Source organism: Anabrus simplex, chromosome 2, assembly GCF_040414725.1.
Source record: "Anabrus simplex isolate iqAnaSimp1 chromosome 2, ASM4041472v1, whole genome shotgun sequence".
Taxonomy (NCBI): Eukaryota; Metazoa; Arthropoda; class Insecta; order Orthoptera; family Tettigoniidae; genus Anabrus; species Anabrus simplex.
The window spans coordinates 725,723,760-725,750,899 of record NC_090266.1 but is presented as its reverse complement, the minus strand read 5'-3'; the positions used below and the strand labels follow the sequence as shown (position 1 = coordinate 725,750,899).

Sequence of the window (27,140 nt, the reverse complement as noted above, 5' to 3'; positions counted from 1 at the left end):
ATCAACAAAGCATCTCCATCTGATCCTGTTGTCAGCCAACCTCTTCACCTCTCTCCAGGTCTTGCCTTCTTCCATTGCCTCCATGTGTACAGATCTTTGCCACGTTTGTTTGGGCCTTCCTCTCCTCCTTTTACCCTGCGGGTTCCAATCCAGTGCCTCTCTCTCGATGGCTTCATTCCCTTTCCTCAACGTATGCCCTATCCATTTCCATTTCCGCCGCTTTATCTGTATGGCCATCTCGGTTTCACCCGTCCTTCTCCATAGTTCATGATTGGAGATTACTTCCGGCCAGTAGATGTTTAAAATCTTCCTTAAACAGCGGTTGACAAAGGTCTGCAACTTGGAGGTAATCACTTTAGTCACCTTCCAGGTCTCGGACCCATACAGTAGAACAGCCTTGACATTACTTCGGAAAATGCGAAGTTTGGTCCTGATAGATATTTTGTTGTTCTTCCATACCGGATAGAGCCGAACAAAGGCACCGTTCGCTTTTTGTATACGTTGAGAAACATCCTGTACTGCTCCTCCATCTTTGGAAACTACACTGCCCAAGTAGGTGAAACTATCCACATCCTCTATCGGTTCATCGCTGAAGACAAATGGGTCTAGTTTGTTGGTGTTCATCCTTAGGGCCTTGGTCTTCTTTGAGTTAATCGTTAGTCCCACCTTTTTTTCCTTCTTTTACCAAGTCTTCAATCTTTGATTGCATTTCACCATGTGCCTCAGACAGGAGACACACATCGTCAGCGAAGTCTAGGTCTTCTAACCTATTTGCCAATCCCCACTGGATACCACGTTTCACATTTCGCGTTACATTTCGCATTACCGCATCAATCACCACCAGGAACAAGGTTGGCGAGAGGATACAACCTTGACGTACTCCTGAACGTACAGATATAGGTTCAGATACACGGCCCTCATGTATGACTCTGCATGTATAATCACGGTATGTTTCCTGAATGAGGTTGGTAATTTGTGATGGCACACCATACCGCTTCACTTCCTTCCACATAGCTTCTCTGTTGATCGAATCAAAAGCTTTTTCGAAATCGATGAACACTGCATAGAGGCGAGATGACCATTCAGCACACTGCTCCAGAATTATCCTCAAGGTGTTTATTTGGTCTACACCTGAGCGATTTGATCGAAAGCCTGCCTGTTCCCGTCGGAGCCTCAAGTTGATATACTCCTTAATTCTGTTTAACAAAACCCTGGTGAAGACTTTGCCAGGGATTGAAAGAAGCGTAATGCCCCTCCAGTTGTTACAATTTGACGTATCGCCCTTCTTTGGCAACTTCACCAGCAACCCACATTTCCAATCTGTCGGCATTTCTCCATTAAGCCATATCTTCTCAAATAGCGGCTGCAACATATTGGCAGTGGTATCCATATCAACCTTCATGACTTCTGCTGGAATATTGTCAACACCTGCTGCCTTACCAATATGTAACTCTCTCAATGCCCGCTTGATTTCCTCCACTGTTGGAATGCAGACTTTAATCCTTGTGTCAGGCTGGGTTTCTTCCTCTTCTTCGCCTTCTCCTGCATCTATTTGCTCCTCCAAGGAGTGGTTTAACACTGCAGAGAAATGTTCCTGCCATCGCTTCAGTTGATCCTCGGAGTTTGTTAGGAGGACACCATCTTTGTTTCTGACTGGACGGTTTTTCTGCATCTGCTTCCTTGCCAGAACTCTGGTGATGGTATAGAGTTCTCTAAGATTTCCCTTTCTGGCTGCCTCCTCTGCTTGTTGAGATAGGTCATCTATCCATTTCCTTTGATCTCTCCTCACACTTCTCTTTACTTCCTTATCCTTCGCAGCATATTTGGATTGCAATTCTGCCTTCCTTGCTCGTATCTTACATGCATTCATTACTTCCTTTATCTCTTTCCTTTGTCTGATAATTTCCCATGTCTGGTCAGTCATCCAGTCTTTTTTCCTCCTGTCCTTAAAACCCAGGATATTTTCACTTACTTCAGTAAATACAGATCTAGTCTTCACCCATTTTTCCTCAATAGTTTCATCCTCCACCTCAGTGAGTGCTTGGAATCGATTCTTTAGTTCTATCCTGAAGGCTTCTTTCACATTTCTGTCATCCCTTAGCTTTCCAACATCATATCGCTTCCTTATTTGCTCTATCCTTCTCTTTTGTGCCTGTATTTTCATTCTAAAGGTAGCCACAACAAGATGGTGATCACTACCAATGTCTGCACCTCTCTTATTCCTCACATCCAACAATGAACTCCTCCACCTTCGTTCAATAGCCACATGATCTATCTGGTTTTCTGTCCTATGATCCGGTGATACCCATGTCACCTTATGGCAGTCTTTATGTGGAAATATAGTACCACCAATAACCAAATCGTGGCTTGCACAGAAGTCCACAAATAGCTGTCCATTCTCATTTCGTTCCCCTAAACCATGCCTTCCCATAATATGTTCAAGTCCTTTGTTGTCCTGTCCCACTTTTGCATTCAAATCTCCTCCAACTAGGATGATATCCTTCCTTTTCTGTTTCTTAACCGTTCTATTAAGATGTCCATAGAACGTCTGTTTGTCTTCCTCCTCCGCTGACTCCGTAGGTGCATAGCATACTATCAACACAATGTTTATAATATTGGTCTTAAAACGTGCCACTATTATCCTTTCCGTCACTGGGTACCACTCCATAAGGCTCCTCTTGGCCTCCTTATCCATTAATATACCCACATCTCCATAACTCGCTCCGTCGCCCTCGGGTCTTCCAGAGTATATAAATGTAGCTCCATCATGGGTTGCCAGTTCCCCAAACTCACTCCATCTTACCTCACTCAAACCTAGGATGTTCAGGCCATAACTCCTCATACATGCCACTGCCTGTCATAGCCTTCCACTTTCCCGCAGAGTCCTCACATTCCATAGCCCAATTTTCGTTAGCCTTTTCAAGCCAAAGGTCGTCATCTTCGGATCCGTCCGGTTTCTCATTGTTGATGTTTCTGTAATAAGGTAATTTAAGGTTGTGCGAGTTATTGGCCCACAGCACCCGAGCTTGGTGGTGGGGCTGCCACCTGCGCCTCCAAGCCTGCTGTTTTCTGTTGGGGTAGTCTCCCTTAGCCTTTGAAGATCCCTCTTCACCACAAGGCAGTGATTTTCCTCTTTATTTTACCCCAAGAGGAAGGGTTACCTCCTCCGCCAACTTTGCCGTACCAAAGGTCTCCTTCTCCGCCTCAGTTGCCGTTAAGGACTTCACCAGAGCCCCGTTAGCCGTTACTTTTCAGGGTTCCTGTAAGGCCTTCACAGCTACCGTAGCGGTCCTGGGGCACACAAGGTCCCCGCTGTACTTCACCCGTACAGGCTATCCCCTACTTCGTACCGTTGCCCGTCCCCCACGACGTGGACGAGGGGTTGGACTTATGGGGGACGTTAAGGACAATACAAGTTAAAAAAAAAAAAAAGAGAAATGAGAGATAGTGATGAATTCCTCTTGGATTCCCAAAATAGTCTCCCAAAGGTTATCAGACCGAGCTCGATAGCTGCAGTCGCTTAAGTGCGGCCAGTATCCAGTATTCGGGAGATAGTAGGTTCGAACCCCACTGTCGGCAGCTCTGAAAATGGTTTTCCATGGTTTCCCATTTTCACACCAGGCAAATGCTGGGGCTGTACCTTAATTAAGGCCATGGCCGCTTCCTTCCCACTCCTAGCCATTTCCTATCCCTCCGTCGCCATAAGACCTATCTGTGTCGGTGCGACATAAAGTAACTAGCAAAAAAAAAAAAGTAGTTATCGGTACTGCTTGAATCATGACTTGCTGCCTTTGCCGTGAAGCTCATTTTAGAATATTGGTGGAAGTCCTTAAATGTTAGTATGGCATTAATGATCATGCTACTGCTGCCATAGAACAATTTTTTATTAGAAGGAAGGAGCCTAAACATCTATGGATGCTGATATTTGATGAGGTAAAGCTTAGAGAAGAAATTATGGTTTTCTGTGGTTTCCCATTTTCACACCAGGCAAATGCTGGGGCTGTACCTTAATTAAGGCCACGGCTGCTTCCTTCCAACTCCTAGGCCTTTCCTATCCCATCGTCGCCATAAGACCTATCTGTGTCGGTGTGACGTAAAGCCCCTAGCAAAAAAAAAAAAAGAGAGAGAGATGAAATACTCTTTAACTCTTATTCGTTACAAGTGAACGGTTTTGTTGATTTGGGAATAGGCACTTCAGAGGAAAGCAAGGATCAGTTGACAAATCATGATCTAGTTTTCTTGTTTGTTCCATTTCTGTACAGCTGGATCCAGCCCATAGCAATATTTGCTAGCCAGAACTCCACCCCTGGTGACAATTGCAAAATTTCTCATTCAGGTCGTTATACGATTAGAGCAAGCAGGTGTAGGAATAATTGGCGTCATGTCAGATGGTAGCTAAGTTGTATGAGAAATTATGCAAATGCTTAGGAATATCTGGCAACATAAAGAACCTCTAGTGTTCATTTTCCAGTCCAGCTGACTCTAGTAGAAAACTACGAGCATTTTCAGATACACCTGATATATATTAGTGTATAAGAAATAATTTCCATGACAAAGTACAGGTTAAATATAATGGTGATATTGTTGATTATTCTTTTTATAGGAATGTTTAGAATGTGATACATCTCAAATTTTCTGGATTGAAAGTTTGCTATAAACTCACCTCTGCCTGTATAGATCGCAATTCATTTCAACAAATGAATTTATGACTGACATTTCAACTTTTCAGTAGATCTGTTGCCAGTGGTGTAGAATTCTATTGGAGTATTCATTCAGGGAGTTTAGAAGATAGTGAAGCAATGAAAAATTTCACAAATGACTTAAACTGCCTGATAGATGCATTAAATTCATCCATCTCTACTCAAGCACAGTATAAAGGATCACAGGTACATGACACTTCAATGAAGTGGCAGAATATCCTCAGAGATACCCAAAATATATTTGCTTCACAGAGAACACTGGAGTCCTTGAGAGTTACCTTAGAAAACACTTTCAGTGTCTGAGTATTTGTGGGAAGCAGTTATAGCTACATTTTGACAGGAAAATTTAATAAAGATCCCCTAGAGCACCATTTTGGTATCATGCAATAACTAAATTGTGACGATCATCCGTCCGCTATTAACTTTCTACATTTACATATGTTGCAGTCCATTTATGTACCAAGCTTCATACTCTGGCAGAAACTGAGAGTTCCTAGCTGAATCCCCCTTAAGGTCTCTTGTTAATCATATGTGCATTCTTGCAAGAGCAATTGAGTACAAAAATCGTGCAGTGAATGCACAAGTTGAGACAAAATCAGGGGGGAAAATTGAGAGTTTTGAAGATGAAATTCAATACCGGACTGGGAAAATAGTTCACCTGACTTTAAGTTACCAAAGATTTGGCAAATAATGCTTAGTGTTTCATTATGCCTACCTTTCCCCCACTACAAACCAACTGATAATGTACCGGTACATGCTTTGCTAACACTAGTAGATTGTGGGTGTACACAGAGTAGCACATGTCTTACATATGCAGCAGAAAGTGTTTATAATATGCTGTTGCAAGTGGAAAAGGTAGTTATGGGAAAGCTATTGTGTGTTAATAGTTTATGGGGGGAATATATTTTTTGAATGTTTGTGGATAGTTTAGATATTATTAAAGTGAAATTGTCGCAATTGGAATGCTGTGAAGATCATGTGTTTTGTATGCTACATAAACTTGTATTTCACTACTTGAAGTGTAGATTCCTCTTCCGCACAAAGGGGATACGAAGAGAGCTGGCTCCTTCCAAGGCAGCTAAATGATCTCAAAAATACTCTAAAGTGTCGAGCTGCTGAAATCATCTTTAAACTTGAGTTGCATGCATCAGATTATTATGTAGATAGAAGCAATTATAGTACTGTACATGCCTCCGTTAATTGCATGGCACAACTCAGGTATTGACAGCGCCATCTGTGCAGCGGTCCACGGTAATTTGCAGAGAGCGCACACTTTCTCTTCCATACAGTATGCCGTAACCTTGCCAAGGGGCCCTTGCAAGGTGCCACCAGCTGGGCAGGGTTTCCTCAGCAGAGGTGTTACTATCATTTGCCATCTGTCCTGACTTGTAATAGGCAGAGACTGGCCTCCCATATACTGGGACCAGGTTGTGGCATAATTTATGTATCTTATTCAAAGCAATTGGATTTCCTCCACAGACATATATGACTCAACTCCTGTAGTTCATTAAAATTAAGCTTGCTTTTCACTCTCGTTCAAGTGACTAAGTTCAACGCTATTCATTCTGTTGTATGTAGGTACCAAATACCAACTTCATATGTTAAATTTGGCAAAACACTTGATAATTCTCTGGTTTCAGTGTGCTAGTCTTAGTTATGTAAGTGCTTAAACTGTAACATCAGTGTTGGCGTATAATTTTTCAGTAACTAGATTTTTTTGTTATGCTTCAAATTAAGGACTATTTTCTTTCTCATATCCATCATAAAGTTAATAATGGATGGTACCTGTATTATTGTATCACCTTCTTATCCAGTCATCATGGTATGTCTATCCATTAGTTTTTTTTTTTAATATGGTGTCTGGGATGAGACGAGATGAATTTATGTGGCATATTTTTATGGTCAAATGTCCTTCCTGATGCCAACCTCAGATGAGGAGCTGATGAAGATGAACTGAATTGATGGTGAATGAAATTGGGTAAAGGAGGTGGAAGGAATTGGTTTTTGCCAATGAATAGGAACTTTCCTGGCATTTGCCTGGGAGTGAAAATGGGGAAGCCACAGAAAGCCATTCTCAGGACAGCCAATGGTAGGGTTTAAATGTGTGCATCTCCTGAATAAAGAAATTGGCTTCATAGTCCTGGCACGGCCACTCCACTCGGTCCTATCCAGTCATCCCTAAAGTCTGCTGTAGCGAGTATGGCATATAGCAAGAACCCCAGTGTGACAGCATATATATATATATATATATTTTTTTATTTTTTTGTTCCTTGAAAATTCCTATATTGAACTGTATATTATCCTTTGGTTACAGTGAGAACCTTGAAAATTTCTATATTGAACTGTATATTATCCTTTGGTTACAGCGAGAACCCTATCACTGATGCATCCATTATTACGGGTGATCAGGTATGTGATACTTAGATTGCAATCAATGTTCTTCGGTATCATTTTCTTGATATGTACATTAGTGAGCTCTCTTATTGTCATACAAAGGTGGTGTCAGAGTCGATTAGGAATACCGTTGACTACTGTACTGTAAACAAAATTCAAAATGAAAGAGGAGAGCATGCTTTTGTAAATGCATAAGTAACATGGCCTATAATCCGGCCCCGTGATGTAGGGGGCAACGCGTCCGCCTGTCATCCGGTGGCCCCGGGTTCGATTCCTGGCCGGGTCAGGGTTTTTTAATTGTGAATGATTAATATCCCTGGCGTGGGGACTGGGTGTTTGTGTCATCCATAACGTTCCTTTCCTCACATTCAACACTTAACACTTTGCAATTATAATTACATGCAGGTTCATATCATATGGTGCAAGTACTGGCAAAATATCTGCAGAGGTCGATGCCACGAACAAATATTTAAAAAAAGAGACATAGCCAATAGAAGTTGTTAACTCATTAGAAGTAGAGGATGAAGTAAATGATAGCTTAAGTTTTATGCTATGTACTGAAATGAAATAAGAATATGATACAGTTCAAGATATGGCAGACTGCATCACTGATTTCAGAGGTTAGTTTATATTTTCTCATGTCTGATTCAATTTCGGAAAGGCTATTCCCACATGTAAATTTATAGCAAAAAGTTTATCATTACTGGGGCTTGAATTGTGTTTTCATGATACATATACTGTTTAGTTAGGTTAACTGATGCTGTTTGAATAGGAAATCTGAAATGCTTGCCACAGAAGTCTCTGGAGTGATATTGTTACAGTTTTTAAGAATGAAATTGAACACACGTGTTCATGTAGTGTCGGAAATAGAAAAATAACTAATGTGTAAGCCATAGTATGGAAATCAGCGAAAATGTAAGTTTTGAACAAACTGATTGCTGTTTCATACTGATTTTAATGTATATGGGCTTTTGTCACGATCTTTACAAAAGATGTGATATAACGACAATTGCTATTGCAGGTAAATTTTTGCGTTATGAATTCTTGCTATAATGGACTTCTATTGTATATTTAAATTGCTAGTCTAATTTTTAACTCTACGTGTATCTGTCTGCTGGACTAACCAGGGTTTTTATAATGCTTTAAAATAAGGCTTGTCCTAGACTTACCACGAAAGTATTAAAAGTGGGAGTAAATCGTTATCGTTTGCATACATAGAGGTGATTAGGTGTCTGTTAATGAATAAATGACCAAACTCGATAGCTGCAGTCGCTTAAGTGCGGCCAGTATCCAGTAATCGGGAGATTGTGGGTTCGAGTCCCACTGTCGGCAGCCTTGAAGATGGTTTTCCATGGTTTCCCATTTTCACACCAGGCAAATGCCGGGGCTGTACCATAATTAAGGCCACGGCCGCTTCCTTCCAACTCCTAGGCCTTTCCTATCCCATCGTCACCATAAGACCTATCTGTGTCAGTGTGACGTAAAGCAAATAGAAAAAAAAAAAGAATAAATGTTCATACAAAATACATAAACAAAAATAAAGTGTTGGGTTTTACACAATCTATAATGTGTGTTAGTCTTTTGGATTTGTTCCATAACCAAGCTCGATAGCTGCAGTCGATTAAGTGCAGCCAGTATTCGGGAGATAGTTGGTTCGACCTCCACTGTTGGCAGGCCTGAAGATGGTTTTCTGTGGTTTCCCATTTTCACACAAGGCAAATGCTGGGGCTGTACCTTAATTAAGGCCACGACCGCTTCCTTCCCATTCCTAGCCCTTTCCTCTCCCATCGTCGCCATAAGACCTATCTGTGTCGGTGCTACGTAAAGCAATGTGCTTGATTTGTGCTATATGATTATGTTATTGGTTTTACATCCCATTAACTACATTTTTGTGGTTTTCTGAGACACCTAGGTGCCAGAATTTTGTACCACTTGAGTCCTTTTACTTGCCAGTATATCTACCAACACGAGGCTGACGTATTCGAGCATATTCAAATACCACCGGACTGAGCCAGGATTGAACCTGTTAAGTTGGGCTCAGAAGGCCAGCACTCTACCGTCTGAACTACTCATTACATGTTATTATTCTCGTATTTTGGTCTGTATTGAATTGTAGGTTAAAGTCAAAGAAATATTAATCTTTATTAAATTCCACCTATTCACTATAATAATAATAATAATAATAATAATAATAATAATAATAATAATAATAATAATAATTTACCTTATAAGTTTTAATTCATAATTAATAATACTCTTTATGTATTGAATAGGTTGGAATTTAATAAACATTAATATTTCTTTGACTGTAATGAACTACTCATCCCAGCAATGATATATGAAAGTGACAAAATTGTAGGGAAATATTGACCTGTTTGATGACCAGGCAAGCCCTCTGGGCCAGATTATTTTAAAGGAAGAATCACTTTTACAGATACATTTTTACCGATACTAGTGTTGGAATGCATATCTATCCCTTAGTCCCGTCCCTTGATACGGAGTCAGGGATGTGTTGAGATTATATTTTACGGAATGTTTTTATGGCTGAGTGCCCTTCCTGATGCTGACCTCAGTTGAAATGATTATTCCAAACTGCTTTGCTAATTGAGGAGCTAATGAAAATTAAATTAATAATTTGTTAAGAATAATGGTGAATGAAATTGGGTAAGGTGATGGGAGGAATCGGCTATGCCTATGAATAGGAACTCTCTTGGCATTTGCATGGAGGTGAAAAAGAGAAAATGCAGAAAATCATTCTCAGGACAGCCTATGATGGAGTTCGAATCCACTCTCCTCCCGATCGTTTGGCTTCATACTGCCGCTCTGCTTGGTGATACTATTACTAGAATGTAATGTAAAATTGGTGATTCTATTCTCTGGTGTGATCAAAATCTTGAACATTTGCAGCAGAAATCATACTTGTGGAGGTGGTGACAATTCTTCATTAGATTCATTGCTGCCACTTACACTTTCTTGGATTTTAGTATCCCCCCTCCACCCCACAATATATTCTCCATCTCCACCTTCCTCTTCAGAAAAACAAAAAACAAAACCTCTCCAGAATCACTGTTCATGAGGAAACATTCAATTTCTTTGTCAACAAGAAATGAATGTATACTTCAAGATGCCACGATAGCTACGTGATGGCAGGAAAGATATTACACTCCAGTGGATCCAAAATAACACCAGTTCACTTTCAAAATATGCAAAATGGGTTGTTATATTTACAACACTGAACTTTGTTGAACATTTGTGCAGAAATTCAAAACCATGACACTGTATTCCATACATTTACTGGTTTGACAAAGTCGACACTGCACCGAAACGTAAATGTACGGGTTTGGCAGACGAGGCCAGGCGTTCAGAAACGTATATATGTGGATTTGGCAATGAATGGGGAAGTAGAATAGTTATGGTCGGTCGTAGTCCACTTCTGAGGAAGAGCAAAAAAGTTTTCACTAACATTTTCTGTGCAGTTTGTCTATTTCACATTGCATAAAAAAGAAAGTTTATCATATATTTCATTCTGGGCCTTGTACGTATCAGTCTAAGCGTGGAGGTATCAAGTTTCCCTTTCCAGAGGCTATGAAATTTGTATGTGATTTCCATGGTGTATTTATGTTATAAATGATGATGTACCTTTGTATAAACAAGCAAGATTGTAGTTTTACATGACTGTTGATATTGCGATCATAATCAATGGACCTCCAGGTTTATGTGGAATCTAATAGACAGGAACGCAACTTATTCATTTCATAAATACAGTAAAACCTGTCTTAACGGACACCTCTCACCGGCGGACACCCCTCATTGGCGGACAATTTTCTAGGTCCGTAATTAAATGCCATGTTGTGTATGAGTTATTTACCCCTCTTATACGGACACCCTTTATTACGGACACGGACACACCATAGCCACGAGAAACTCCAATTAAACCTCTCCTAACGGACACTTTCTTTTTCAAAAAATTCTGTATTTGTGTCCTGTACAGTATGTATTCGCTTACTTTTTGCACTTCCAGGAATCACAGACACCGTAACTTTTGATCCTGGCTGTACACATTCTTGGAAGGCAACACTAAGCTACGCTATCACTTCCGGAAGTTGTGTGATCTGACATGCTCGACAGCGCTGGAATTCGTACCTTCACTGTCAAGTTACTTTTCATTGACTCGTGGGCTTTTGATGTGTTCAGTTTTACGTTAGTAAGTTGGTGTAAACATGGCTCCAAGGAAGTTTTTAACTTTAAAAGAAAAGGTAGGCATAATAGACTATCATAAACGTGAGAAGTGTGGTGTGCATAAACTGTCCGAAGTGTTTAAGACTGGAAAGACACAGGCAGCTGAAATAGTGAAAAAGCAAGAGGAACAAGTAAAGGAATGGCATTTAAATGACAACGAACAGCGCAATAAACTGTTTCAAAGTGGTAATGGAGCTCTCATTGACAAGGCAACGCTAGAGTGGTTCGCTAAAATAAGAAGTCAGAATGTCCCTGTGTCAGGACCAATGATACAAGCAAAAGCGTTAGAATTCGCGACAGAATTAGGAATTGGAGATTTCAAAGCCTCGAATAGCTGGCTAGAAAGATTCAGAAAGCGACATGGTATCAACTTCAGAGTGATTTGCGGAGAATCATCCAGTGTTAATATGGAGATTGTTGACACCTAGCAAGAAAAAACACTTTCAATCATAGACGGGTATGCTCCGGAAAATATTTTGAATGCCGATGAAACTGGATTATTTTTCCGTGCTTTACCCAACAAAACTTTGTGCTTCAAAGGAAATTGTTTTACTGGTGGAAAAGTTACGAAAGAACGTCTTACGGTATTGTTATGTGCAAGTATGAGTGGAGAACGGGAGGAGCCCCTTGTGATAGGTAAAGCTGCAAAACCAAGGTGTTTTAAAAATATGGACGTTACGAAGTTTGGCATTGAATGGAAAGCGAATAAGAAAGTATGGATGACCAGAGAAATAATGACAGAGTGGCTAGAACAATTGGACAGAAAAATGATACGCCAGGAGCAAAAATTGTTATTATTCCTCGATAATGCAGCATCGCATCCGAATACGGTTAAGTTTCAAAATGTGAAGGTCGCCTTTCTCCCACCAAATGTAACATCAGTTTCTCAGCCACCTGACCAAGGAGTTATCCAGAACTGCAAGGTTATGTACAGACAGTTAGTGATGAAGCACACAGTATCAGAACTTAACGGGAATGAAGTAACCCTTCAAACACTGACAAAGGGGCTGAATGTTCTCCAAGCAATTTCATGGACAACCAATGCATGGAAAAACGTCACGGCCTCAACAATTCGTAACTGCTTTCTGAAAGCTGGGTTTCCCGCTAGTGGGTGGACATCCCGAAATAGAATCGGATACCCTTCGTGACAGCATGGAAACAACACAAGAGTTGATTAATGCAGCAGGTTACAGTGCACAAGTGAACACCTATAACGAAATTGATTCGGATATTCCAACTGAGTGTGAGAGTGGAGACACGAAAGCGGGAATGAAGGTGATGCTAATGACAACTTTGAAGAAAATACGGAAATGAATGTGCTGCCAATAACCTCGTACAGTGAGGCTCTCGGCTTTGTTAAGCGACTGAAAGAATTTTATTATAAACAAAACGATGAAATAGATGTAAATTTGACCCAGGATTTAATTGCACATAGTGGAAACATCATTGCTAAACCGAAATGGACAAAACAAACGAACATTAAGGATTTTTTCAAGTGCTAATGTTTTACTGTACTGTGCTAGAGATTGAGTTTCAAAAACTCATACGTTCTTCTTAATTTTAACATGGTGAACGGTAATAGTGTACCGTGTGCTCAATAGAGGTTTCCATAGAAGTGTGTTTGTCTCTTTAATACAGTGCATCGCAGCTGCAGCAGCCCATCTACAACTTTCTCATGTGAGTACAGAGCAGTATATTGTACAATACTGTATACAGTATACAATTAAAGGTACATTTGCGAGAATTGTTAACACATACAATACATGGGTTATTGTGTTCCAACTTATGTTCAATGGTACCGATTTCATAACCTCTCGCGGGCGGACACCCCTTCATAACGGACATTTCTTTCGGTCCCGAAGGTGTCCGTTATAGGGAGGTTTTACTGTAATACTTGCATTGGCCTGAATTTGAAGCACAACCACCTTGGTGAAAAGCCTTTGATGATACCACTTGGTTTTAGGATCCCCCTACTCCTATTACCATTGTTCTCATATCGTTATAGGGGATGGTTGCTTAGTAATACAAGCTGACTGAGAAGATTGGAGGCTCCTTTGTCAGACCAAATTATTCTTGCTCTGCTTTCAGGCTAACTTTGCTTTACAAGAGTAATACCAGTGTGGATTCTTAAGAGTTAGCTTGTGTAGTGTCCTATATAATTGGGACTAGTTTCGATTCCATATACTCTGGGTCAACTTCAGCCACGATCCAATCAGAAAAAACATATGCTCACATATAACCAATAATAAAGTAATCAAACTGCTATCTCTCAATTTTCAATCCAAATTTAAAACATTGATGAAGTCCGAACAACACATCCAAAATTGAAATCAAATGACACATCAAAACTGCTGTGGTATTGAATAGGTAATAGCATTGAATAGGTGGACCCTTCTCTACCCTTTGATAGTGATCAATTGTCAATACGGACCATAATGTAATTCATAACTTATGATTCTTAAGAGTTATGCGAAGAGCATCGAACATCTAGCGTCGACAAACTTCATAATTATCAGAAGACGACGGCTTCAACCAAATGTGACATAGACAGAACTGTGCTGTTTCAACCTTTCAGATCACTTGACATGAGCTCGGTTTATTCCAAGGTATGGTCCTCTAGGCACTGCAAAGTTCAGTAGCCCACCAAAAATACCGTGGTGTAACCCTGAACAGAGCTCTGACGTTCCAAAATTTTCTTGCTAAAACTGCATTGCAGTGTTCTCCCCAGAAATTTTCGTCAGCCTGGTGCCAGGAATGAGTAGGTGGGCCGGGCTGAGTGGCTCAGACGGTTGAGGCGCTGGCCTTCTGACCCCAACTTGGCAGGTTCAATCCTGACTCAGTCCGGTGGTATTTGAAGGTGCTCAGATATGTCAGCTTCATGTCGTTAGATTTACTGGCACGTAAAAGAACTCCTGTGGGACTAAATTCTGGCACCTCTGCATCTCCGAAAGCCAAAGAAATAGTTAGTGGGGCTTAAAGCCAATAACATTATTATTATAAAGAGTAGGGGGGTGGGGAATACTATGTAAAAAATGAATATGAAAAAAATTCAATTTATTCCCCTCAGGGCATTAACAGTAATATGAGACAGGTAAGCATTAATTGCAAAATTCAACTATTTTAGTGTTATCACGAACAAGACATACCAGAGTATTTTGAACGTCTAGTGTTCTACTGCTCCTTCATAATCACGTAACGCTGGGCTTAGGCCTACCATTCGCTTGCTGTGGACATGTGGACATAAGTTTATTAAAAATCAAAGGTTCAATTGAAAGATAAATAAATTCATAAAAAGGAAAAAAAAGCACATCATAAATTCTTTTGGAGAGTATTCACAAATGGTTGTGTTTGAAGGTTGTCAACATATCGTCTTCCTAGCGACCTTCATGGGATAATACAATTTGTGTACTTCAGTACCAGAGATGGGCTAGGGCTCCCACTCATTCTTTTAAGGGAGAAAAACTATTGTCGTAACATCCAGTTTTATCTCGGAGACTATATCTTTGAGTATTATTCCAAAAAAAATATAACGAACCACAGAAGGTACAGAACCTGCAAAGAAAAAAAAAAAAGCTCCTCAATAATGACTTAAGGCAAAGAAGACAATAAAATAGAGCAAAACTGCATCAAAACTGCATGTATAAGGATTTGCGCAGAAAAATAAAATGGCTATCTCCAAAAGAGCCTGAAAGTAAATGGATAATTTTACCGCTGGGTCGCATAATGGCAAGACATAAATGGTATGTTAACACATTCACGCCTGTATCTGAGTTATTGCCTATAGCGCGTGACCATGCTGTGGATTGTATCCGAGGTAGCCCGGATAAGCGCAACCTTGAACTGGAGCCGTTCCTACGCAGCTGGGATCTATTTTGGTCACAAATATGTGCGAGATAGATTAAAGTAATATACTTATGAATGCTTCTACTCACCAAAAACCACATGGCCATGGCGATTTTCCCTCCCAATGCACTTTCTTTGTTTTGTTTCTGAAGGTAGCCTAGCGCTGGCACAACTAGCTGCGTAGTTGGTTTGTGATTCCACAAGCGTGTGTATAATCGCATTCTGAAGTGTAACTATGGCATGTAGGGACAATATAAATGATGCAAATGATGCGAATTTACAAAGCACAGTTTTTCAGCAGCTTGAAAATTATCTTGGCCAGGGGTATACACTTTATATGGACAATTATTACAAATAGCGTTGGACTCGCGAAACAATTACGGGAACAGAACACTGCCGTATGTGGAACAATACGGTCAAATAGGAGTGTACCAAAAGATCTAAAGGAACACCAGAAAATTCTCAAACGGGGCGGGGAAAAGTGAACACGACATAAAAGTACAGTCACCTCTCTCCAAAATCTCAGCTCCATCTACTTCATCAGCTCCAAGTCAACGTCCCGCGATTTTGATGCCAAAAAGGGCACCGGCCAAGGATCCATCATTTAGGTTAGATGGGAAGAGAAAAGAGCATATTCTCTTGAAGTTTCCACCATCAGATATAGTCTAGTTCCCCTGAAGAAGATGCAAAGTGTGCTTCAAAAATAAAATAATTAGTGAAACCTGCTATTTTTGTGGAAAGTGTGGTGTTCCCATTTACCCAGGAAAGTGTGACATTACCTAACACACCCTACAGAGATACTAGAGGACTTCATTAAGGTATGTGCAAAATTTTGTTTCCATATCTTGTTTAGTTTAGAACTTATTGTGAAAAGAATTCGGTGTTGTTGTTTGCTCTGCCACTAACAGCTGGAATAGCTGGACCAGCCCTTTAAATAGCCGCTCAGATGATGGGCGTGACTGTGTTAAGGACGGGTCAGTAAAATTAAACATTAATCCGGAGTAAAACAAAAACTATTTGTATCAAAATATGATCTATTCCACTCAGCTGCATGACAAACATACAAAATCGGGGATCTTACAGATTCAAAGTGCCATGTCGAAATGCACTAAAATGCAAAGTCACTCAATATGATAATACTGGGGTAATACCGTAGATTGTCCCAAATTACGAGACTAGATATGTACCAAACCATGACGTACATAACCACCACAACTTCTCAAGAAAACAGCTTTGATGATAAATGCCACGTAGGCATTCACAAAGCAGACTTAGTGACCTTAAGATGGGCCAAGCATAAGACATCGACGAAATCCCTCACAAGAGATCCAAGATAACAGGCACATATAAACGAAGATGTTAATCACACCAACAATATTGGAGTAGATCGAATGGTGCCACAACATTGAAGTGATACATATAAATAAGGTGGGAAATAAGGTAAGAAACACACGTACAGTATAATGTTGCAAGACGTCGAAAATAGGCAAAAACCCAAGCAAAGGGGGAAATAATATGGCAATACCTTCAAAGCATAAATGTTCAGTCGAACAGTAACCAAAGTACGACCATGATAAAAAGGCACAGGATTAATTAAGATAAAGTGGACATGGAGCCACAAACTTACCAAGTTCAGTAACAATAAAGAATTATAAATTTTGCACGGATCTTCAGCATAACATCATTTGAATCTATTATGAATATTGTAATATAGTAAGAAAGCCTGCATTATGTTTCTGGACACCATTTTACTTTTCTCCAAAGTTCAAAGAAAAAATATCATTAAGACACTTAAAATCAAGGAGGTAGATAAGCCAAAGGTACGAGGGTGGACACTATTGCCATCTTGTGACACTATGATAAACTATCAAGTGTAAGATTGCCAGAACAGAAAGAAGGCAAAGATTTCATAACATTAATTAAACATATGATGCCAGCCCTGTGGTGTAGGGGTAGTGTGCCTGCCTCATACCCGGAGGCCCCAGGTTCGATTCCTGGCCAGGTCAGGGATTTTTACCTGGACCTGAGGGCTGGTCCGAGTCCACTCAGCCTACGTGATTAGAATTGAGGAGCTATCTGACAGTGAGATAGCGGACCCGGTCTTGAAAGCTAAGACTAACGGCCGAGAGGATTCGTCGTGCTGACCACACGACACCTCATAATCTGCAGGCCTTCGGGCTGAGCAGCGGCCCCTTGGTAGGCCAAGGCCCTTCAAGGGCTGTAGTGCCATGGTGGGGGGGGGGGGAGGAGGGAATTAAACATATGTGAAATAGAAGATAAATACAGACAGAGAAGGGGAAGCATCTCACGTTAATGAAGAGTGAGATGCCATGACATAGTACAATGTTACTAAAGAGTTTGTAGAACACGGTTGACGAAACATGTGCCACTTACACAGTCTCTCGAATAACATCTCGATGGCCACTAACAGTATTGTTCAGCATTCTGAATATTGTTGTTATCAGTGCTCAGCTCTGGGCCTACATTCTGTCAAAATTTCTTGAAAATGCTATCCTTGGACCGCACATTTGGCATCGAGAAGTAAAACACCGACTTTCCCAACAAATCGCCGAAATTGTATACAGTGGCTTTCTGGAAAAACTGAGGAAAGAAAAAGTACAGACTTCGGAAAGCGTCAAGCAGAAATTTGTGAAGACTGTGGCGGAAAGTGTCAAGTAGAAATTTGCGAAGGCTGTGAATGTAAAAAGGACAGAAAAACCACAACATGTTGTGTAATGTTCAAAAAATTAATTCGCCAGGAACCTGTGAAGCCTGTGTGTGGAGACTGTGTAGAACAAGTGAACGACCAATAGGAAGTAATTGACCCATAGTCTGATCTTTGAACATCCTCTGTAGTTCCTACCCTCTGCTCTTCCCTGTGTACCCAATGGGTGTTTATCGTATGTCACTCTTTGGTACAGAAAATATGTGTCTAATATAAAAGGCTGAGTGATGCCAGTGTATGTGTAAGAATACTGAGAACATGAATATTTCAATATCCATTACTCTTATCACAAGTTGCACATCGCTATAATTACTCTGAAATTATTTCAATTGATTTAGTACATAAATTTATCATCATTTACTTGGTTTTCAATCATTACAATTTAGACTTAAGATTACAATTTAGAATTAAGGAGGATTTTTTGCTTTTGGGTAATATTCATCCATTGTGCATCCTTGTGTCTTGACAGAGAGCGTGCATCCTGCCAGGTTAGGGGAAATGAGAAAATATATTGCAAATTAGATCTCAGATCTTGGTATACTGTACATTATTTGAAAGTGTGTATTGAAGTGCTGTTATCAATGTTAGGCTGCATTTCTGAGATGTAATGAAATAAAACAGCAGGCATATTGAATATTTTATCCATGAAGTAGTACTTTTCCAAGATATGAATAATTATTTGAAGAAGAGATGTGCTTCTGCCTATATTGATTTATTTTTATTGTTTTCCTCTTGATTAATATAAGAATCTCTGGTAGCATTTATTTGTTTGTTTACAGACCATATTATTATCTAAAGGCCATTTCTTTAGTGTTTACGCTGCTTCTAACATTTGTTCATCTTGGTGATGGAATGAATGCTTGTAGATGAAGTGTTTTCCAGACATCTGAAGAAAGGGAAAGAATTAGCTACTATAATTTATTCTTAATATAAATGGCGCAGAGGGCCCAGAGACACCTGACAATACACTACCTTATCAAAAGTATCTGGACACCTATCTGAGATTGCATTTAGATTTTACCCATGTCACGTTCCCTATTATTGGACATTATTATAGAGTGGGTCCACCCTTCACCTTTATGATGGCCTTAACTCTGCTGGGGACAATTTCATTGAGGTGTCTGAATGTCTGTGGAGGAATGGCAGCCCGTTCTTTCTCAAGATCTGAAACCAGAGAAGGTAGTGACGCTGGAGTCTGGAACAAAGTCGATGTTCTAACTCATCACAACAGTATTCCATTGGGTTCAGGTAGGGTCTCTTGGTAGGCCAGTCAATTTCAGGAATGTTATTGTCCACAAACCATTACCTCATAGACTCAGCTTAATGACAGGATGCATTGTCATTCTGATACAATCAATCATTGTTTCTGAACTGATCCTCTACTGTATGCAGTACACAATGGTTTAAAATGTGTTCATATCCTTTCTGCATTTAGAATTTTCTTAAGTACAATAAGGGGACTACATCCTAACCATGTAAAACACCCCATACCATAACACCACCTCCTCCTTCACTGTTGGCAATCCACATGATTGCAGGTAACATTCTCCAGACATTCGCCAAACCCAAACCCTTCCATCAGATTGCTGCAGGGTATAGTGTGATTCATCATTCCAAATCACTCATTTGCAGTCATCCACTGTCCAGTGGTGTCGCTGTTTACATCACCTGAAGTGTCGCTTGGCATTGACTACAGAAATGTTTCGTTTATGAGCAGCAACTTGACCATTGTATCCCATTCGTTTTAACTCCTGACACACAGTCATTGTGCTGGCTGGGAATACTTTGAAACTCACGAGTGATTCCTTCTGATGATTTCTTGCAATTTTTTACAACCATCCTCTGCAATGCTGGACAGTCCCTGTCCATCATCGAATGAGGGGTCCAACTCCATGGCTAAATGGTTAGTGTGCTGGCCTTTAGTCACAGGGGTCCCGGGTCCGATTCCCGGCAGGGTCGGGAATTTTAACCATAATTGGTTAATTCCGCTGGCACGGGGGCTGGGTGTATGTGTCGTCTTCATCATTATTTCATCCTCATCATGATGCGCAGGTTGCCTACAGGTGTCAGTTCTAAAAGACCTGCACCTGGCGAGCCAAACTTGTCCTCGGACACTCCCAGAACTAAAAGCCATATGCCATTTCATCAAATGAGGGCTGACTGGTCTTGGCATAGCTGCATTTGTTCCTTCGCGTTTCCATTTCACAATCACATCACCAATGGTCAACACAGGCAGCTTTAGAAGGTTTGAAATGTCCTTGATGGATTTGTTACTCAGGTGACATCCAGTTACTAGTCCACGTTTGAATTCGCTGAGCTGACCCATTCTGCTGTTACTGCTTCTCTACTGGCAACACAATACACCCTGCCTCCTTTTATACTGGCGGGCCCACCTCTCGTGAAATCTTAGAGTTCTGTTCCCCATTATATAGGGGTTTGTTAAGGAGGAGGCAATACTTTCCAGTGTTGACTTAGTTAATAAATGTGGGTTAAGATATTTTTACCTGTAGTAAGTTTTCTGAATTTACGCACCATCTTTCACCACTTGAGACAGTCTTTTAGATTATCATTTATCAACAAAAATAACATCTTACAAAATACTCTCTTAATTCAATTCCATACTTTATTTAACCAAAATCGTTAACTTAAATTTACTCCATAATACAAAAGATACATTTTAAAATGAAGAAGCAAAATGACCCTCTCCCCTCTCCAATGGACAGAAGGCAGGATCAACAACACCCCCCTACTTCCCCTGCCCACTACACGGAACAGAGTGCAATGCCCACAGAAACATTCCACTCAGAGCCCCTCTATGACCACAGTCTGGAAATGGTGTTTGAAGACAATGTACTACTCTCTAGTAGCTTAGATGAGTACAGAAACATTTCAGTGAGTTGAAACAGTGACAGTTGAATACTAATACAATCATTATTTGTTAATACTTGTTCATATTATCACCAAACTCTTAATCATTGATGAGTTTATGTAACATAAACAATATTGTACATATATATGCATGATTTAAAGTGATTTAATAGAATCTTAGGATGTTCTTGTAGAAGGAAACATGTCATTCTTTGTTTAATAATGTGTATTTTTTACAGGTATGTTGTAGTGTTATATTATATTGAACTTGGGTGTTTGACTGACTGAAAAGCTTTTAAGTTACATTTACACAGGGTTATCAAGATACTTTTGACCTGGGTTCTGTTTCATAAAACATTTTAAACCAATATTATTAGTAAGAAACCAATAATATTAACTAATATTATTACTATTGTGTATCATAGAGTTATTAGGTAATAATATTAGTAATTACTTTAGAGTCAAAATTATTAATAGATATTCCTAATAATATGAGTAAATTGTTTCATAGACAATAAAAGTTACTCATGTTATTGGGAATATTTGCACAGGTGTATTTTGACTTATAATCCATATTATTAGTGAAACGAGAATGAACGGTATTTTAATATTTTGGCTAAAAATCATGAAGATCAGTAAAATGTTAGGCTCTGATTCAAATAGTGATGAGGAGCAAGCTTAGGTATTGACCGTCTATTGAATTTTAGTTCAAAAACAGCCTGTACTGGTATCTAACAAACCTATGAATACAATGAGAGATTTAGGTTAGGTTACAGAACTTTTGAGTGTATGCTTGATAGGATTGGTAGTAGAATGTCCCACTGCAAGGAATGAAGCATTAACCTCAAAACAGCACCTTCACTCCAGGGTTTGGTAGTGATACACAGTATCATTATGTTTGTGATAAGTATAGTATTTCAAAAGTGACAGTCTGCAGAGTTGTGACTCCAATAGACGACACCCTTCTTCAGGATGTTCTGTGTTGGTGTGCTGACTATGGTGAAGTATTTGCCACATTCGCTGAACTTGACGGTACTCCTTTAGTTTGCGGAGAACTTAATGGACCAGCATTTGTTGATCGATACGGGAAACATTCCTTGAGCGTAATGCTCGTATGTGGACCAAATTTAGAATTCTGCTATGTTTGTGCGAATTGGCTAGGTAGGGTTCTAAGGCTATGTGACTTGAACAGTAAGATGGCTAATGGTTGGAAACCTTTTCCTGGTGCAATTCTGTTCGGAGACTCCATCTATCTTTTAAAATCTTGGCATAAAAAATGAAATGGTGTATGGCTTTTAGTGCCGGGAGTGCCCGAGGACAAGTTTGGCTCGCCAGATGCAGGTCTTTTGATTCGACTCCCGTAGGCGACCTGCACGTCGTGATGAGGATGAAATGATGATGAAGACAACATACACCCAGCCCCAGTGCCAACAGAATTAACCAATTATAGTTAAAATTTCCAACCCTGCCGGGAATCGAACCCGGGACTCCTGTGGCCAAAGGCCAGCACGCTAACCATTTAGCCATGGAGCCGGACAATCTTGGCATATACCAGCAGTAAACCATGATTTTAGCTAGTTCATCTCAACAGCGATTTAAGAGCACATAAAATAAAGAGAACAAGGAGGGTTATAGTGTGTGTTGACGCTTTAACTCGAGCACTTTCTGCAAATAAACTTTCTTCTGTTATGTTATTTTCACTACTTTTACTCATTCCCATATGTATCAAAGTCACAACAACGAAAATATCAAGCGAGCCTATCAAACATATATGGATTAATAGTTGGTTGTAGTCAAGCACTAGCCTACTGCTAGGAATAAACACAAACCAAGAACATATGCAACAAACCAATTCTAACCTCCATTTGTATCAGCTGACTAATGAACTACAGTAGAAGTCCGTTATAGCGAGAATTCACAACAGCGAAAAATTTACTCGCTATAACGGATTGTCGTTATATCCGATTTTTAATAAAATTCGGAAAACCCCCCATACACATTAAAATCGGTATGAAACGGCAATCAGTTTGTTCAAAACTTGCATTTCCGCGGATGATATCCACACTACGACTTGTTTGTTATTTTTCGAAATCCGATACTACTTGAAATTGTGTTTATTTTCATTCTGAAAAAAAAATACAGTTTCGTATTTCTCCGAATCCACGACGAACCCCACTCTTTCCTTCAAAATTTTTAATCATGCTAAAAAAAGTGCGTTGTAACCTTTGTTGTACAGTACGCATTTTTACACAATTTTTAGACGCCGAACATTGGCGTTCCTTACGCCGCATTTTTTTCGGCTGCACAATTATTCTTTATTTCCGCGGGTTTAATGATCATTAACTTAAAATTGGCATCATAATACCGAAGAGAACCCGTTGAAAATTTGCCGGCAATACCTATTCCATGCTTCTCTACAATACGGCGATCCGTCAGGAAAATATTCATGCCGTCTATAAAAACTTTTACGGTATTTTTACTCAGCGTTAGATATAACCGGCTACCGCTACACGCACGTTTCGCTTGCCGGGTTTGGCCAACTTCAGCGGATAGCTAGGCCTAATCGCGGACGTTGAAGGTCAACGAACGAGTTTATTGCGCCACGGCCTTTCCGCCCTTGCGTTTTTCGTGCACATACCTCACAATTTCATTTTCGACTCTTTTAAAGCGTCCTTGTTGCGGACCACTGAATGCTTTTTTTTTTTTCTTTGTCTTCGCACTGACCCCAAATATTGACTTAGTTAGGCCTACGCCATATTTTCTTGCGGCTGCACAATTATTATATATTTCCGAGTGTTTAATAACCATTACCGCTAACTTAAAATTGGCATAATATCGACGAGAACCCGTTCACAATTTGCCGGCAATACCTGTTCCACGTATCTTTACGATTATCCATCACGAAAATATTCTTGCTGTCTACAAAACTTAATTTTACTAGAGTCAGGTACAGTAGACGCATTGTAACTCTGCCACTGTGTAGCCGTGGCCTTTCTACGAATTCGAAGGCTCGCATGTTTTGGCTATTCTGCAGATTTCAGAAACGTTTTTGTAGAGGCTAATAGAATGTCATTCTCTCTTCACTGTTTCCCGAGATCCAGTGACGTTAAACACAGACACTGTACAACCGGTTGTCACGGCTAGCGATGTATAATAAAGAAGCGGTCGCTTATTGTCAACGAATTTTGTAGGTGCGTGCGGGGATGAAAAGAAGTAACGTGGACACCGCGAGGGTTGCCAGTGGTATTCATTACTGTTAGGCCGCGAATGCAAGACGACCCTTAATTTTTCGCATGGGATTCTGAGGAAGAAAACGTCATCTTGGATTCGGAGAAATGCGGTATCACTCCAGAGTTTTCTTCTTCAAATGGCGTCACCTAACCTAACTGTGTCATGAAAACATATTTGATACGCATGTAGAGCAATGAGCTATCCTCGCTAAAAATTTGCATGTGAATAGCCTTTCCGAAATGTAACCAGACGCGAGAAATTATGAACTATCCTCTGAAATCAGTTATGTACTCTGCCATATCTTCAGGTGTAGGCCTACCACATTCTTACTTAATTTCAGTATATAACATTAAACTTAAGAAATCGTTTACTTCAGCCGTTATTTTTAACGAGTTAACAACTGCTATTGGCCACGTTATTTACGCATTTATTACGAAAACTAGTTATTCTATTTCATTCGAATTTTCTTTAGAGAATAGCAGTCGTTGAGTCAAGACCAAGATATTGTAGTTGGTCTTGGTTGAGTATTACTGATCGACTACAACATCGCATTCGAATGTCGACGAGAGAGCTCGCAAATGCACATAATGAGAAAACCATACCGTACCATAGATGATCGATCGCATTTTGTGGCAAAAGTTTCGGTTTCCTTATTCAAACAGCGTCACTTATCCTAACTTAACCGTACTATACATATGATGAAAACATACTTCAAGCGCCACTAGAGAAATTATAAACTTTCTCGCTATAAATTTACATGATAATAAACTTTCCGTAATTTAACCAGACGCGAGAAAATATAAACTAACCTGTGAAATCAATTATGCACTCTGCCATATCTCGAGGTGTATCTCATTTTTACTTAATTACAGTATTTAGCATTAAAATTAAGCAATCGTTTAGTCAGCCTTTATTTTTAATGAGTTAAGAACTGTTATCGGACATGTTATTTACGCATTTATTAAGAAAATATGTTCCCTTCCATTTCGAATTTTCTTTACGGAAGAGCAGTCGACGGGTATTACTAATAGACTCTGACATCGCCTTCGAATGTCGACGAGAGAACTCGCTAGTGGACGTAGCGAGGAAACGATGCGAAGATAATCGATTGCATGCATCATAATGGCTGGTGTGCATAAATATCGATAACGGAAAAAATCGCGCGCGCTTAATCGCTCGTAATAACGGATGCGTCAGTGATAGGGCTCTCGCTGTAACCGAAGGATAATATACAGTTTAACATAGGAATTTTGAAGGACATCAAAATATTGTCGGCATAACGGGGTTCTCGTTATAAGCAGTAATCGCTATAACGGACTTCTACTGTAATACTATGAGTGAAGACATTTTATTTATGTGTAAATCTTTATGAAACAGAATTTGGTTAACTAATAATTATTTTTATGAGTTCTAATATTCTTCATCATTTTCCAGCTCCAGTTTCACAGGTGTGGTGTAAAAGCGCTTGCCACTTCTTCCTGTCAAAGTATATTTTCTGTTCCTCTATGCCCTCCCATTTGGCATTCCTCTTGCTGACCTCCAATTTCACTGTGTTCATCTTCTCCTTGGTCTCCCAACTGGCCTCTCCCCTTTCACTTCTCTGTCAAAGTAATTCCTTGCTGTTCTCGCTCCATCCATCCTCATAACATGTCCAAACCATTGTAGCCAGTGTCTTCCTTAAAAACTCAGTAACATGTATATTGATGCCTGCCTCCTAATATGAGTTCTAATATTATTAGGTAATATTAATAGTTTTACGAAGCAGGGCCCTGGTAGTGTACATTGGAAAATTGTGGTGAATGATTTGCTATCCAAGGCGAAAGAGTCATCATTCCATTTCTAACATATTCCCTGCACAAAAGCTGGCTAATGGTAAGGAGCTAAAAGATAACACAAAAAGTTATTTGACTCCAGTACTCATTGGAAAGGGATCTCTAAATATAAACAAATTATTTAATTCTCAGACAATTTTTTATATGCCATGAGGTTAAACTTGATGTCATTGTTTTCATGTGTATCCTTAACTAAAATAGCCTATTTTACATTTCTATGCTGTTAACGTTGCCTTTTATACAGTATATGTAGTATTTACCATTTGTTTTCATTGTATTCAGAGTACGAGCTCAGAAATGAAAGTGTATCCTGTGTCATTTCAGGTTGTAAAATTGGCAAGAGAGTTGATATACTTTGGCTTCTATAGTTTCAACGATTTATTACGTCTGACTAAGACATTACTAAGCATTCTTGACTGTGTATCTGATAATGACTTCAATGGAAAAATTCCTACTGGGGAAATTGATTGTGAGTATTATTCAGTTGTTTAATTTCATTATGGTGTTTTGTTATTTTTCACTTTATTTTGTTTTTGTTTAACATTCCTGGTTTTGAAATATCTGAACTTAAATTTTGAAAGTATGTGAAAAGTAACCTTCATTAATAGGCTTTAATTGGTCAGTGTTGCTATTGTTTAACATGTCTTAGTCTCATCCTTGGCTTTGACAATATGAGAGTGACTGAGGTATGAGTGATGCTAGTAACACCATTCCTTATGCAGCCAGTCCCTGTTAGGAATGGTGTGAAAATATCGCTCATAGGGTCAGTTGGTGCATGCATTTCAGTGGGCTTGGCAGACTGATATGTAATAGCAACTCGGTGAAGAAAGCTACGGGAAACTACCTCACTCCTCATTTCCCTAGTACGCTTCTTCAGTGATGCCTAGGCTATTTATGACAGCTGTTGGCGGAGCTGCAGAGGATCAAACCAGCCTTCGGGCTGAATACCCAACATACATACATCTTTTTAGTGTGAACAACGTCAATATTTACAGTGTCATACATTTAATTCATTCTATGATGTGGTATTATTAATAAGAATTAAGTCATTATCTGACATTGTAAATACTATTAAGTCAACACATTCCACACCAATACACCTATTAAATAGTTTGTGGTGGATAGTTTCATTGCTGTATGAAGAGGGAGTGGATGGTTTACTGCAACAACCTACGAGGAGGTATCATTCTTGCAGATGTTTTTGCACCCTTTTTGTATAATCACTACCACCTAAGAAATATGATAAGCTTTGCTGTTCTTGCTAACTTGTGAAAGGAAAATGAAAAAAAAAAAAAAAAAGATATTTGT

At 39.6% G+C, this 27,140-nt stretch overlaps 1 protein-coding gene across 5 annotated transcripts in view; it reads left to right on the top strand.

Moving 5' to 3' along the window:
* The window catches only part of Itpr (Inositol 1,4,5,-trisphosphate receptor), a 1,013,977-nt gene that overhangs the window by 265,114 nt on the left and 721,723 nt on the right, over positions 1 to 27,140 (top strand). For all 5 annotated transcript variants that reach the window (XM_067141353.2, XM_067141352.2, XM_067141351.2 and 2 more), the window contains exon 17: positions 26,157 to 26,301. In XM_067141353.2, the coding sequence (XP_066997454.1) occupies positions 26,157 to 26,301 (145 nt within the window). The remainder of the gene's footprint in view (positions 1 to 26,156; positions 26,302 to 27,140) is intronic.